The sequence below is a fragment of the Staurois parvus genome, unplaced genomic scaffold (assembly GCF_062004578.1).
Source record: "Staurois parvus isolate SC_StPar_1 unplaced genomic scaffold, SC_StPar_1.0 ptg000395l, whole genome shotgun sequence".
NCBI lineage: Eukaryota > Metazoa > Chordata > Amphibia > Anura > Ranidae > Staurois > Staurois parvus.
In genome coordinates this window covers 1,739,562-1,753,507 of record NW_028318191.1, presented here as the reverse complement: position 1 = coordinate 1,753,507, position 13,946 = coordinate 1,739,562, and the positions used below count along the sequence as shown (strand labels likewise).

Here is a 13,946-nt window from a genome sequence, read left to right as displayed (position 1 = left end):
TGCATGCCTGACAATGTCGGGGGAGGCTCCTAATGAGATGACAAATGGTGTCCTGGGGTATTTCCTCCCAGATCTGGACCAGGGCATCACTGACCTCCTGGACAGTCTGAGGTGCAACCTGGCGGTGTTGGATGGACCGAAACATGATATCCCAGAGGTGTTCTATTGGATTTAGGTCAGGCGAGCGTGGGGGCCATTCAATGGTATCAATTCCTTCATCACTAAATGGCAGTCAGGGTGCCATTGTCTAGCCTGTAGAGGTCTGTGCGTCCCTCCATGGATATGCTTCCCCAGACCACCACTGACCCACCTCCAAAACGGTCATGCTGAATGATGTTTCAGGCAGCATAACGTTCTCCACGTCTTCTCCAGACCCTTTCACATCTGTCACATGTTCTCAAGGTGAACCTACTGTGAAAAGCACAGAGTGACAGTGGTGAACTTGCCAATTCTGGTGTTCAATGGAAAATGCCAATCGAGCTCTATGATCCCAGGCAGAGAGCACAGGGCGCATTAGAGGACGCCGGGCCCTCAGGCCACCCTCATAAAGTCTGTTTTGTAAAACCATTCCTGTTTTGGGGGTTGTCTCATTGTTACCCATCTAGTGCACCTGTTGTTAATTTCACACCTAAGCAGTTGAAACTGATTAACAACCACCTCTGCTACTTAACTGACCAGATCAATATCCCAGGAGTTTAATTGACGTGATGATATACTCTGATTAACAAGTGTTCCTTATTAATTATTTTGAGCAGTGTATATATCTTTGACTTATTCCATGGTAACGTCATCATCTGACTAAGCATCAGGTGCAATAACAAGTGTCTCATCACTGCCTGAGAGACCACTGAGTAGCAGTGCTGCTATATGGAAGTATTTAATTTCTTCTTCTATAGCCGGGGTCTCCAAACTTTCTAAACAAGGGGCCAGTTTGCTGTCCTTCAGATTTTAGGGGGACGGACTGTGGTCAGCAGGAGTGGAAATTTTCTTTCAGTGGAAGTAAACATTGCCACTTTTTGGATTAGTAATAGTGTTCCATCATTGGTGTCAGTGAGAGGAATAGTACACCATTGTTGACGTCAGGGGGAGAAATAGCGCCCCATCATTGGTGTCAGTGGGAGGAATAGTGCCCCATCATTGGTGTCAGTGAGAGGAATAGTGCCCCATCATTGGTGTCAGTGGGAAGAATAGTGAGCCATCATTGGTGTCAGTTAGAGAAATAGTACCCCATCATTGGTGTCAGTGAGAGGAATAGTGTCCCATCATTGGTGTCAGTGGAAGGAATAGTGTCCCATCATTGGTGTCAGTGGGAGGAATAGTGTCCCATCATTGGTGTCAGTGGGAAGAATAGTGCCACATCATTGGTGTCAGTGGGATGAATACTACCCCCATTGTTTGTGTCAGTGGGAAGAATAATGTCCCATCATTGGTGTCAGTGGGTGGAATGGTGCCCCATCATTGGTGTCAGTGGGAGGAATAGTGCCCCTATTGTTGGAGACAGTTAGCAGAATAGTGTCTCGAGAAATAGTTCCCCAAGGTCCAGATAAAGGCAACCAAAGGACCGCAGTTTGGAGACCACTGTTCTATAGCTTGCAGGTATTCCACCATTTCTAGAGCACCTTTGATATAGACCTGCATGTGCCTAACTTTCATTAGCTTGGTCTGGTATAGTGTTTTCTCCCTAGTGTACTTTCTGTAGCTCATCCCACAACTCTTTTGTGGTTTCACATTTGTGCACAATTTAATAATCATTTTTGCTTAGTCATATAGTGGAGTGGACAGAGAAAACGTTTTGAGCTTCCTTTGTCCACTCACCTGTAAATCTGCTTGGCTTGGGCATTTTCACTGGTAGTTCTGGTTTGTCAGATTGGCAACTGAGAAATTTACTGAAACACTGCCATCAAACTTGCCAGAAACTGTTTTGCTGTACCTCTAAGGCTCTGTTCACATATAGGTGTTTTGGACCGCCGGCAGAATAGGCACGATTTTTCCCGCGATTTCAAAACGCACTGTAAAAATGTCAAATTACACATCAGCATGTTCAGGTACCATTCATTTTAATGGCACCTAAAAATGCGGGGTGATATTGTTGTGCAACAAAAATGCACTGCAATTAAGCAAACCAAACTGAGCAATGTGTAACACCCAAAAGTTCCAGAACTTTTGGTGACACACATTGCGCAATTTGGTTTGCGTGATTACGAGTTTTGTCGTGTGACAATTGCGGCAGCATCGCCCTGTGTTTTTAGGCGACATTGAAATTAATGGCACCTGAACTCGCTGATGTGCGATTTGACATTTTTAACAGCACATTTTGAAATCACAGGCAGAATCTCAGCAATTCTACCCGCAATTCAGAACGCCTATAGGTGAGCAGAGTCTAAAAACTATATCTGTAGCAGTATTTAGTACTTTAGCTGAGGCTGGGCCCATAACCTGTCAGAATGCTGCTGCAGATATGACTCTCACCTGTCAAGATGGTGTTAGACATACGGTTGAGCCCTCTTTTTTTATTAAAAACAAGAACACACAGAGACAGGAATGACATCATAACCATTGTAGTTCCACAAGAAAGAACAATATACTACACATAAAATATCCACCTAATAACAGAACTACAGTACTAATCACAGTATAATAGGAGAGAATGTTTCTTTTGCACCTGTGTCTGTATAAACAGCATGCTAACAATATATATATTACATACTAAAAAAAAACTTTTGACTTACCAAGAAGTCTAAAGATTAAATGCAGCTCTTCCTTCACTGTAGAGCCAGGAAACATTGGCCGTCCAGTGGCCATTTCATACAAAATACAGCCAACTCCCCTGTAAAGAAGGTCAGATTGTTTTAACCTGGGTATAACTATTTATTCTTTACCACACAGTTCCCTTGGTTTTCCTTAGAAGTACATTTATACCACTTTTGTAATAACATTTGTTCTGGACATCAAAGAAATCAAAAACAAAAAAAGGAACTAACCAAAGAAGACTTCACATAATAACAGAACTGACAGCGAGAGTATGTTTTGGATTTTACAGTCATAATTTTGCAGTGGTTTTATTATAGACATGGAACATAATCAGTTGTCACACTGCATTGATTTAGAGCTAATATTTCTCTCACCTCATGGCAATTATAAAAAAAATGAGGCATCTCATTATTATTTATTTATTACAGGTACTTATATAGTGCCGTCAATTTATGCAGCACTTTACATACATATTGTACATTCTGTTAGCCCTTTCACTACCAAAGACATAAGGGTTACAGAAGAGCAGAACTGCTTGTAGCTGGCTGGCTCAGTAACCCTTACAGCAGCTGCATTTCCTTAGGCTTTAAGCTCATAGTCACTTCAGCGATCATGAACTTTTGGCAATAGGGTCCCCTAGACTCTGCTGATTAATGAATAGCTGTGATCAAACAAGCTGCTAACTGCAGCCATTCATATCAAAATGTGATTTCTTATGTTAAATGATCTTCTTCAGTTTATGATTGAATGTGAGGGAGCGTACCGAGGGGGCACGGTGAGAAAACTGAGTAGTTTCTTTTACTTCTCAAACAGTTTAGGACAAAACAATAGAGATTAGAATAAAATAAATACATAAATTAAATAAAAAAATGTTTTTGATTATCCTCATTATGTTAGAAGGTAACATGTCCTACAAGAGTAGTGATGTGACCCGCTGCACATCTTGCTCCATGTATACATTCCTTGAACAACCATTTGAAGGTAAATACTACTGTGTGAGATGTGAACAAGTTGTTTGTTTGAAAGCCTAGATTATGGATCTAAAAGATCACCTGGCAACACTGTGAAGCATCTGCAACATGGATAGGAGTGTGAATCCTACCTGTCAAGTGCTGGCTGGAGCCAGTAAAGAAGAGGGTGGTGTTATAGAGGTGCAGGTGCCAGACGTACTGGGTTAATATGTTCGGCTGCATGATGCTGGATATTTCAGCTCAGAAGTGGCATTGCTAGAACAGACTACTTTCCCTAGCTGCCAGGAGAACAACAACTCTAGTAAGGATGTGGGCAAAAGTATAGACAAGGATAGATGGATACTGGTGCTAGGGGACTCAATCATTAAAAAGATAGATGGGGCTAGTTTGCCTGGAAAATTGAGGGTCAAATTGCTGGGTGGAGCTGTGGAGGAAATCAGAAGAAGATGGGGTGTCCTTAAAATGATTTCAGGGGCTTAGGTGCTATATTAAAGAAAGGGACATCCAAAGTAGTATTCCAAAAAATAATATCTGTACTTCAAGCCACACCATAAAGGCAACAGGAGCTTACAGAGGTAAACAAGTGGCTGAGGAACTGGTGTAAGAAGAAGGGTTTTGGTTTAAAAGAGAATTGGGCTTTTGCTGCAGGGATGAACTGCACAGAAATGGGGATGGTGCGGCTCTGTTGTGGGGAGACGATGGCCAGAATGTTGGAGGAACTTATAAACTAGGATGTGGGAGAGAGAATAGTGAAAGGTTATACATTGCAGTAAGCAAGGGTCACAGTGTTCAGATCTGGGCCAAAGTATTGAGTATCAATGATTGTAGGCTGGATGAATCTTGCTGTAACTCGAGAGCAAGCAATGATAAAATAATATGTGTGGTTATTAAAATGGTAGAACTAGAAGTAATAATACATGAGGAGGATTTTGACTTTGTGGGAATATCAGAAATCTAGTTTGACAGCTCACATGTCTGGCTTGAGACTGTCTAGGGGTACTCCCTATGTCGGAGGGACATGGTGATAGAGGAGGGGCAGGGGTGTGCCTTTATGTCAAGAGAGATTTGATGGTAAAAATGAGGGCTGACATTGCTAACGGGGCTAGTGAGGAAGTGTCCTTGAAGCTGGAGTTTCAAGGGAACAAAATAAATGATACATTAATTGTGGGTTCATGCTATAGGCCCCCTAAAGTTAAGGAGGAGGTGGTGACCAATCTACTTTCATAGTTAGAGATTGGGAGAAGGAAGGGCAATGCTATAATCATGGGGACTTCCAACTATCCTGATATTAAGTGGGTAGACGGAACTAAATCTCGTCATTTCTTGAATGTATTCCAGGACAATTTCATCAGTCAAATTGTGGAAGCCACAACTAGATATAATGCTCTGCTGGACCTATTAATTACAAACAACACAGAGATCATTGCAGATGTGGAAGGGATAACTTAGGATACAGTGAATACAAAGTAATTCATTTGCCAAAAATTATAGGAAAAGTAGGCATGAGGGTATGACAACAACACTAATTTTCTAAAGAGCCAACTTTATTAAGCTTTAGAGACATATTAAACAATGACAATAGTCTTTGAATTTAAATGGGCAATAAACATAAAAGAGAAAAAAATAAATCTGGGCTGCTAAATACCAACATAAAAAAAACTAATGAGATAAAACTGTCCTTTAAAAATATAAGATCGAAGGGTCACCATCAGCATTCTAAAAATACAAAGAATGCAATAGGAAATGCAGGAGCAAAAGAATCCCAAAACATTTTTCAAATATATTATAGTAAAAAGGCTAAGTCAGAACACATTTGCCCCATAAAAGATGATCATGGGAAGTTGGTCACAAGTGACAGAGAGAAGGCAACTGTAATAAATATGTATATTCTTCACCTTAATTTATACAAAGATAAAAGAAGGGGTATAACAAACAAGACAGTAAGGTTAATAACATTATACTAAATGTACCTATGTGGGTGAAAGAGGCCACTGTTCAAAAAACACTAGAAAAATGTAATGCAAACAAATCACCAGGGCTGAATGGCTTACAGCCAGGACAAAAAACTTAGATATGTTATAGCCAGACTGTTATTCCTAATTTTTAAGGAAGGTTATTTACTGGATTGATAACATCTGATTTGTGAAAGGCAAAGGCAAACAAAAAGGGCTGAGATATATACCTGGAAACTACAGACCAGTCAGCCTAACATCAAAAGTTTTTAAACTATTGAAAGGAATAATAAGTGACCATATCCAAGATTTTTGCTGATGTTCTTGCCAGACCAACCTTTTCAAGTTCTATGTGGAGGTAAACTGTAATCTGGATAGAGAAAGGTCAGTAGCCCATAAACAATAATCTACAAATTAAGGTCTTTTGACATTGATGAAATAATTTCTACCTGAATAGAAAACTGGTTGCAGAAGCGCGTCCAGAGGGTGGTGAATAATGGCATATGAATGGTCTAGAATTGTAAGCCGTGTACCCCAGGGCTAAATTCTATTTAGCTTATTCTTAACCACTTGCCAACCGTTCTATAGCCGAATATTGGCTACAGCGCGGTTGTAGAGTCCTGGGAAGGCGTCATATGACGTCCTCCCAGAACGCGCCCCTGGGGGAACGCACCCAGAGATCTCTGTGATCACTGTGTCCTACGGACACAACTGATTACATGATGTGATAAAAGGGTAATCACAGTGGCCTTTTACCTCGTGATCAGCTGTGTCCAATCAAGGAAGGAAAAGGATCTGGGGGTCTAGAAATGCCAAGCTTCAGCAAACAAGGCCAGCAGACTATTAGCATGCATTAAAAAGGGTATTTACTCAAGAAATAAAACTATAATTCTACTATTTTACAAAACCCAGATCTGGACACATCTTGAGTTTGCCTTCCAGTTTTGGTCACCAGTCCTCAGGGAGGATGTCCTTAAATTGAAGGGAGTCCATAGAAGGGCAACAAAGCTAATAAGGGGATGGAGGACCTCACCTATGAAGAATGACTACAAACATTAAACATAATTTCCCTAACCGCTTAAGAGGAGATATGAGTACATCATACAAATTTTTAAATGGGGACTCTAGCATTGGGAGGAAACTATTTGACCTAACGTCTCTAAAGAAGATACATGGCCACAATCTTAAACTGAGGATTTTTACTGTTGGAGCAGTAACAATGTGCAACTCATTTCCACAGTTAGAATTTTGTAAGTTATGTTGTGTTTGTGTGTATTAATGATGCCTCTAATGTATTTTTATCTGAAACATTGTTTTGATAAACATTTGCTCAACTATCACGGGACTTATTCTATTGCCCCTGTTTTTTCAAGAAAATGTACGGTTTGGGTTTTTTTTTACAAACTGAAAGCTGTGTGTGAATAAGTATTAAAAAATGTCAAAATTGCAAAAATAGTCTGGCCACCTGAGGTGAAAAATAGAGAACAGGACAATGCAGTGAAAGGGAAACAGCTCATATATTTAAAATGAAAACCTTTTAAAAATAAGGTACACATTCACATGTTAGGAAATAAAAAGGAATGGTTTATTTTAGGTATACAGTATGTAGTTTTGCCAAATTGAGGCATTGACTATCACTCACCACATATCGATAGGTGTGCTGTATTCTGTTGATCCCAGCAGGACATCTGGTGGTCGGTACCATAATGTTACCACTTCATTGGAATAGGTTTTGGTGGGTACAGACTTAGCTCTTGCAAGGCCTACATAGGCAAACAAAGCAAAAGAAAACTACATTATAATATCATATTGTTTGGCAACAACTAATAGCAGATTAAAGACCTACTATCAATTTTAACGTTTAAACTAACTTAGAGGACGGAGGCCACTTGTTGAATGGCTCTAATTTGGGATAACAGCCATCATCCTGTAGGTATGACTGACTGACAGCTATTCTTCTGTCTTCTGCATAGCTAGTATTCACAACATACAAACACTGCCCTTCCTCACTGAGTAACGCTAGAATATGAGGAGGAAGTTGATCAGTATGGAAATATGTTATGTGGGTCATCAATCTGTGCTATAAATCACAGAATTAACACAGCAAACAAAAACAGGCATAAGGTCATTAAAAAATGGCCAGTAACTCACTTGAATTTTATACTAGTGTATGCATTTTTATACTAGAGGGCAAAAATACTTTAAAACTTGCATAATTATGCATACCGTAATCAACATATTAAAATGTAACAATGTAAATAGGGCCCTAAAGTAAAACTGTACTAATGAAAAAAAGTATAAATCTACAAGAGTCATCCTGGAAAACCCCCAAAAATGGAAAGTCAAAGCCAAGTATGCTTTCATTGCATCCCAAGCAGCAGTGTTTAAATAATAAGATTAAGCCTCATGATAGATTACTCTGGTCATTGCTTTGCGTGGTGTAGAGCAGGGTATACCTAATCTCTGATCTTTGGAAAGTGACTTTACATACAGGTGCTCAGCATAAATGAGTACACCCCTTTTAAAACGTTAGATTTTAATCAATATCTCAATGAACACAAGAACAATTTCCAAAATTTTGACAAACTTTTTTATAGAACATCTGTTCAGCTCATTACATGAAAGTAAGGTTAATAATATAATTTAGATTACAAAATCTTCAGTTATACTCAAATTAATTGATGCACAAATGAATACACCTCACAACAAAAACTGCTACATCTAGTATTTTGTATGACTGTAAGGACAGCACCAAGTCTTCTAGGCATGGAATGAACAAGTTGGCAACATTGCAGCATCTATCTGTTCCATTCTTCAGGAACGACCTCTTTTAGAGCCTAAATGCTGGATGGAGAGTGATGCTCACCTTGTCTCTTCAGAATTCCCCATACATGTTCGATTGGGTTCAGATCAGGATACATACTTGGCCACTGAATCACTTTCACCCTGTTGTTCTTCAGAAATGCAACAGTGGCCTTAAATGTGCGTTTTGGATCATTGTCATGTTGGAAAAGTGCAGGACGACCAAGGGCACGGAGTGATGGTTGTATCTTCTCTTACAATATAGAACAGTACATCTGTGAATTCATGATACCATCAATAAAATGCAGCTCCCCATCACAAGCAGCACTGATGTGGCCCCACGAAGGATATTGCTACCACCATATTTCACTGCAGGCATTATGCATTTTTCTTTGTACTCCTCACCTCTGCGATGCCATACAGTTTTGAAGCCTTCAGTTCCAAAAACATTTATCTTGGTCTCATCACTCCAGCGTACAGAGTACCAGTAGTCTTCTTTTTCAGCATAGGCCCTGGAAAATTTTAGGCGGGCTTTTTTGTGTATGGGCTTTAGGAGAGGCTTCCTTTGTGGATGACACCCATGCATGCCATTCCTTTGCAGTAAACACTGTATTGTGTCACGGGAAACAATCACCCCAGTTTGGCTTTCTACTTCTTTAGCTAACTGCAGTGAACTTGCATGGCAATTTTCTTCAAGCCTTCTCATCAGAAGACACTCCTGTTGAGGTGTTACTTCTCATGGACGGCCTGGACATCTCTGTGAGATGGTTGCAGTTCCATCTTTGTTAAATGTTTGTATCACTTTTGCTACAGTATTCTGACTCATAAGTAAAGCTTTGCTGATCTTCTTGTAGCCTTCACCTTTCTTGTGTAAAGAAATAATTTTCTTTCTCAGGCCTTGTGAAATTTCTCTTCCATGTGGTGCTATTGCTGACAACATGAAATGGGAAGGTGTTTTCTTTGTTAAGTAATGCCCTTTTATAGTCAATTGTCTGCTGGACACCTTTTTAGTGAATAGTTAGACTTACCTGTAGTTGAATTCTTGTTAATTAGGATTTTGTCGTTTAAAATTTAGCTTTGCTCCTAAGACTTTCACTGGGGTGTATTCATGTAACATGGTCTTGAATGAATTTGTTAGGAAAAATAGTTTTTTGTGTGTGTAAATTAACAAATCTTGTTTGCAATCAATGGCCTGCATTTGTAAGAGTATTTTGTAGTATAGTGTCCCATAGAAAATGCTGATTCTGAAAGGAAAGTAATGGTTTTCTGACAAATCTGTTGGGGTGTACTCATTTATGCAAAGCACCATAAGAACTAGGGTTCTGCATCATAAAGAGAGGTCCAACATCTAACAGAAGAGGTAAATAATGATACTTTCTATTAGATTCCGGTTCACACCAGAATCGCACAGTAACAGGGTCCGTGTTCCTGTATGATGCCTGCAAATTCCTCTGCAGTGCAATTTTGCAACTGTTGCAAATTGGACCAGAATGCACAAAAAGTAATGCAACTTTTGAAAAATGGGCCGCATCAAATCCCATAGTACTGCTGTACTATGCGATCTGATGCCCCAAAAGCATTGTGTTTGAAATCTGCATTTGGGGTGCCATTAACAATGTGCTGGCACCTGCACCACTTTCTTATGTAAACCCGCTCTTACACTGCTTTTAATAAAACAGGTTTACTTTAAAACGGTATTAAACCCAAAACCAAAAATGTAATATAGTGCAGCTTACCAATCATTAGATGTGGTGGCAACGTCAGTTTTCATGTCTTAGGCATTTTCCTCTGTTTTCACCTGGTGATCTGGCCAGTAACAAACCTCTTGCATTAGAGTGCCCCTGCTCTAGATGAAAGAGCACAGGGGACTACTTTGGACAGCAGATAAAGGATTTACATATACAGTACATAAATAAAAGCTGACCACTGTAAGCACCCCTGCCAGTGTTAAATGTTTTGTCCCATCTCTGTAACTGATACAGTCTGCTGAAGAGTTTGTTTTTTTGAAAAACAAGAGACTTACTGGTTGGATCACCGGATGAAAATAAAAGAAAGAAAGCCTATAAAAGAAAATGAATAAAGCCATGATAATCTGCAATATAATAAACATTTGCTTATGTTTAATACCACTTTAATGCCTTCGAGTTGATGTCACACAAATATGCGGCCTCACAGAACTGGGCTTTTTTCCGTGGGGCCGTATATTTGCGTACCTGTCTTTGTGCTGGGAGCGCGTCACACAGCGCACTCCCAGCACAAAGACCGGGGTGTCACAGAGAGCCCCAGGTCCCGTTCTAACGATCGGGACCCGGGACTCCCAATTCCCGGGTCACATGATCGCTGTGATAGCCTCTGATTGGCTATCACAATGATCAATTACTGTATAGCCTGCCCCCTTGTTTTTTTTTCTCTCTATGAATACATTGTATCTCTCTAACTCCTGGCATAGAGAAAAAAAAATTATTAAAATAAATAAATAAATATTTAAAAATAAAATAAAAAATACCTAGATTAAGGTTTGATCTAGTTCAGTGCCAGTGTTTGGGTCAAGGTCAGGGTCAAAGGGCAAAGTCAAAAGGTCAGGGTCAAAGGTCAGGATTTTTTTCCCCTTTAAATTGGTATCAGTGTCAGTTAGTGTCAGTTTGTTTTAGGTAAAAACAAAATGTGCGCTATTGTTTTTGGGCTGTACTACGGGTACAAACAACAAATAACATACATATATATGGTATTGCTGCAATTGTCAAGAGCTGGAAAATTTATTTTGGGTTGTTCTTTGGTGGTAGGTTATGATAGTAACAAGAAACACGCAGTTAAATTTAAAAAAAGATTTTTTTTTTACTATTTTGGGCCAGTTTTTCTTTGATAATAAAAAAAAATCAGGAGATATCCATTACCATTTACCACCAAATGAAAGCCCAATTTGTCCTGAAAAAAACAAGGTATAATCCACCTGGATGTACAAAGTAGTTGTGATGATGTGTATGGTTTTACTAACACATGCAAAATTGTGCTTAGGCATTAAGATCTGTTTTACCCTTAGGCGTCAAGGGGTTAATAAATGCAGAAGAGGGAGCCACTACACATTGGAGGGATTATTAATATCCATGTTTATTTATTAAGATCGCATTCCCTATGATTAAGCTCTAGTGGGTAAAACGTTTTAGATGGCCAGTCCTAGGGTGGAACTGTCAAAGTCATGTTTGTGGATATCCTGCACAATAAACATAGATACTAGGGATCCTTATGCTGTGCAGTGCCTTTCCTAATAAACCTATTGTATAAAAATAATACAGAATAAATGGCTGTAGCGGTGTAATAGAAGACACCAAGTGCTGAGACAAACCTTAAACATATTTAATCTACTACACCTAGGGAGCTCCCGAAGCCTCCAGTTATAGAAAATGCATTCTCTTCCAATCCTACAGTATAATGCATGTGTCTTCTCTTGCTATTGAAAGGTGACTATACTGTATTTGGGAAAGCGGGAGCAAATGTGAGTCAGTTTCAAGGGTTCCCAGGGGAGACGGAAGAAGAATCGCCATGCAAAACAATGGACTCAAAGAATTCCAGATGTTTAATCACAACAGTGGCATGAATTACCAGTAAGTTAAAAAAAACCCGATGATCCAGCCAGTAATTCTGCTATTTTTCAACTTCCTTTAACCACTTCACATCCGGACACTTTCCCCCCTTCCTGTCCAGGCCAATTTTCAGCTTTAAATATAAATGTTTATATAATATAAATGAAAAAGTCCAAACATTTTGAAAAAAAGGTGTTTTTCTTATAACATTTTGCAAATAAATAATCTTTCTTCATAAATCTTGGCCAAAATGTATTCAGCTATCTTTTTAGTAGAAAAAAAAAAAACCCAAATTAGTTTATAACCAAAAATTATAATTTTTCAAAAATTTGTTTTACATTTTTATTTTTTTTTTAAATTATTACTTATGGTTTTTTTTCTGTTTAACATACTGTCACTCTAGCAGTACAGTGTCACCATAGTGACACTGTACTACTTGTGGGGGGATGAAAATTTTTTTTTTCTTTTTTTACACTGATTGCTTTTACACCCATAAAGACTGTAAAAACAATCATTTCTCCTTCTATCTGGCTGCATTCTTGCAGCGATTGAGAAATACTGTGTGAGCTGTGATTGGTCACAGCTTGTCACATGGTACAAGGCTGTTGTGAATAGCCTTGTACCATGTGACCTCTGTGATCATTCAGTAATGATGTCAGGAAGTGACGTCTTGCTTTCTACTATTCATGTGATCACTGATTGGCCAGTCAGTGATCACATGATCGGGACCTTACACAGAGGTCCCGTACAGTGATCGGTGTCACTGGAGGACACAGCGGGCACCGGATCGTGGTGCTGCACGCTCCCAGGGAGAGTGCACGGGCAGTGAATGTGGAGGCTGTTTATAAATGGCAACCCGCTCCTGTACTGCTCCCGTACGGCCGTTTATGTACATGGGCTAGACGGGAAGTGGTTAACAGATGAAGCTGCCCAGACAAAGCAGCAGTGAGATTGTTGAGACAAATCATTTACCACTTACAACAGTTGCTCACAATGGTCAGTTTTTATTAATTTATGTAAAACCTTTATCCCAAAAGGAGAAAAAATCTTCTATAACTGCTTATAAAGTGTCAGCTGGAGTTCAGCTTGAATTTTTTGGTGAAGTCCAGCTAGTGTAACACTACCCTCTCCCCAGACTGACAATGCTGTTGTCTAAACATGTCTTCATTACATCCAGATTGCAAGCACCCTAGGACAGAAAGTGTGTTACTGAATGGATCACCAGGTGAACTAAAGGAAAAAAAGCCTAAGAAAGAAAACTAATGCAGCCACCACATCCAAGTATTGGTAAGCTGCAATATATAAAATTTTTGGTTGTTGGGTTTAATAGCGATTTAACCTTCTCACTTTTATTACCATGCCTGTGTTGTTTTTATAAGAATGCGCTGCACTTTATACCATATTTTATCTCGCCTATGCATGACATTCTGTTTTTATAAGAATGTTGATTGAACACTTTAATAAAGCTTTGTATATCAGTGCTAATTGGACTGAATATAAAGAAACACCCAAAAAGCTAATCCTGAAATGTAACTTAGCACAAATAAAGTATCGCAGAGAGAAGTCAGTTGTTCTGTAGCAATTGCATTAATATGGCTAAAATCATGTTTAGCAAGTAATTAAACAATATTGCCAGTATTCTTCCATGCTGCCTAAAATATAAAATGCTGATCAAACCCCCAGGGCTATATTTGATGCAAAACTGTGAAAACTAAACCTGTGATAATTCCTTTGGAATTATGACAAACAAATGGTATATCTCAGCATGTTTCGGTCCCTCTTTTCACACATTTATGGCTACTGATAACACCTTTTTCAAAATTAGCTTATTGGTATTGCTAACTTGAGAATCATAAGGCCCACATTAAGCATCTGTCCATATTGAAAGC

General features: G+C 39.2%; 1 protein-coding gene and 1 pseudogene across 1 annotated transcript in view; one reads left to right on the top strand and one right to left on the bottom strand.

The window, feature by feature from the left end:
• Positions 1-13,946, bottom strand: part of CDK18 (cyclin dependent kinase 18) — a 272,296-nt gene that overhangs the window by 51,327 nt on the left and 207,023 nt on the right. Inside the window, exons 10-11 of the mRNA XM_089686361.1 lie at positions 7,317-7,437; positions 2,730-2,827 (exon numbers count right to left, since the gene is read on the bottom strand). Coding sequence (XP_089542487.1) covers positions 2,730-2,827; positions 7,317-7,437 — 219 coding nt within the window. The remainder of the gene's footprint in view (positions 1-2,729; positions 2,828-7,316; positions 7,438-13,946) is intronic.
• LOC149455357 (uncharacterized) lies at positions 8,523-9,140 on the top strand (annotated as a pseudogene).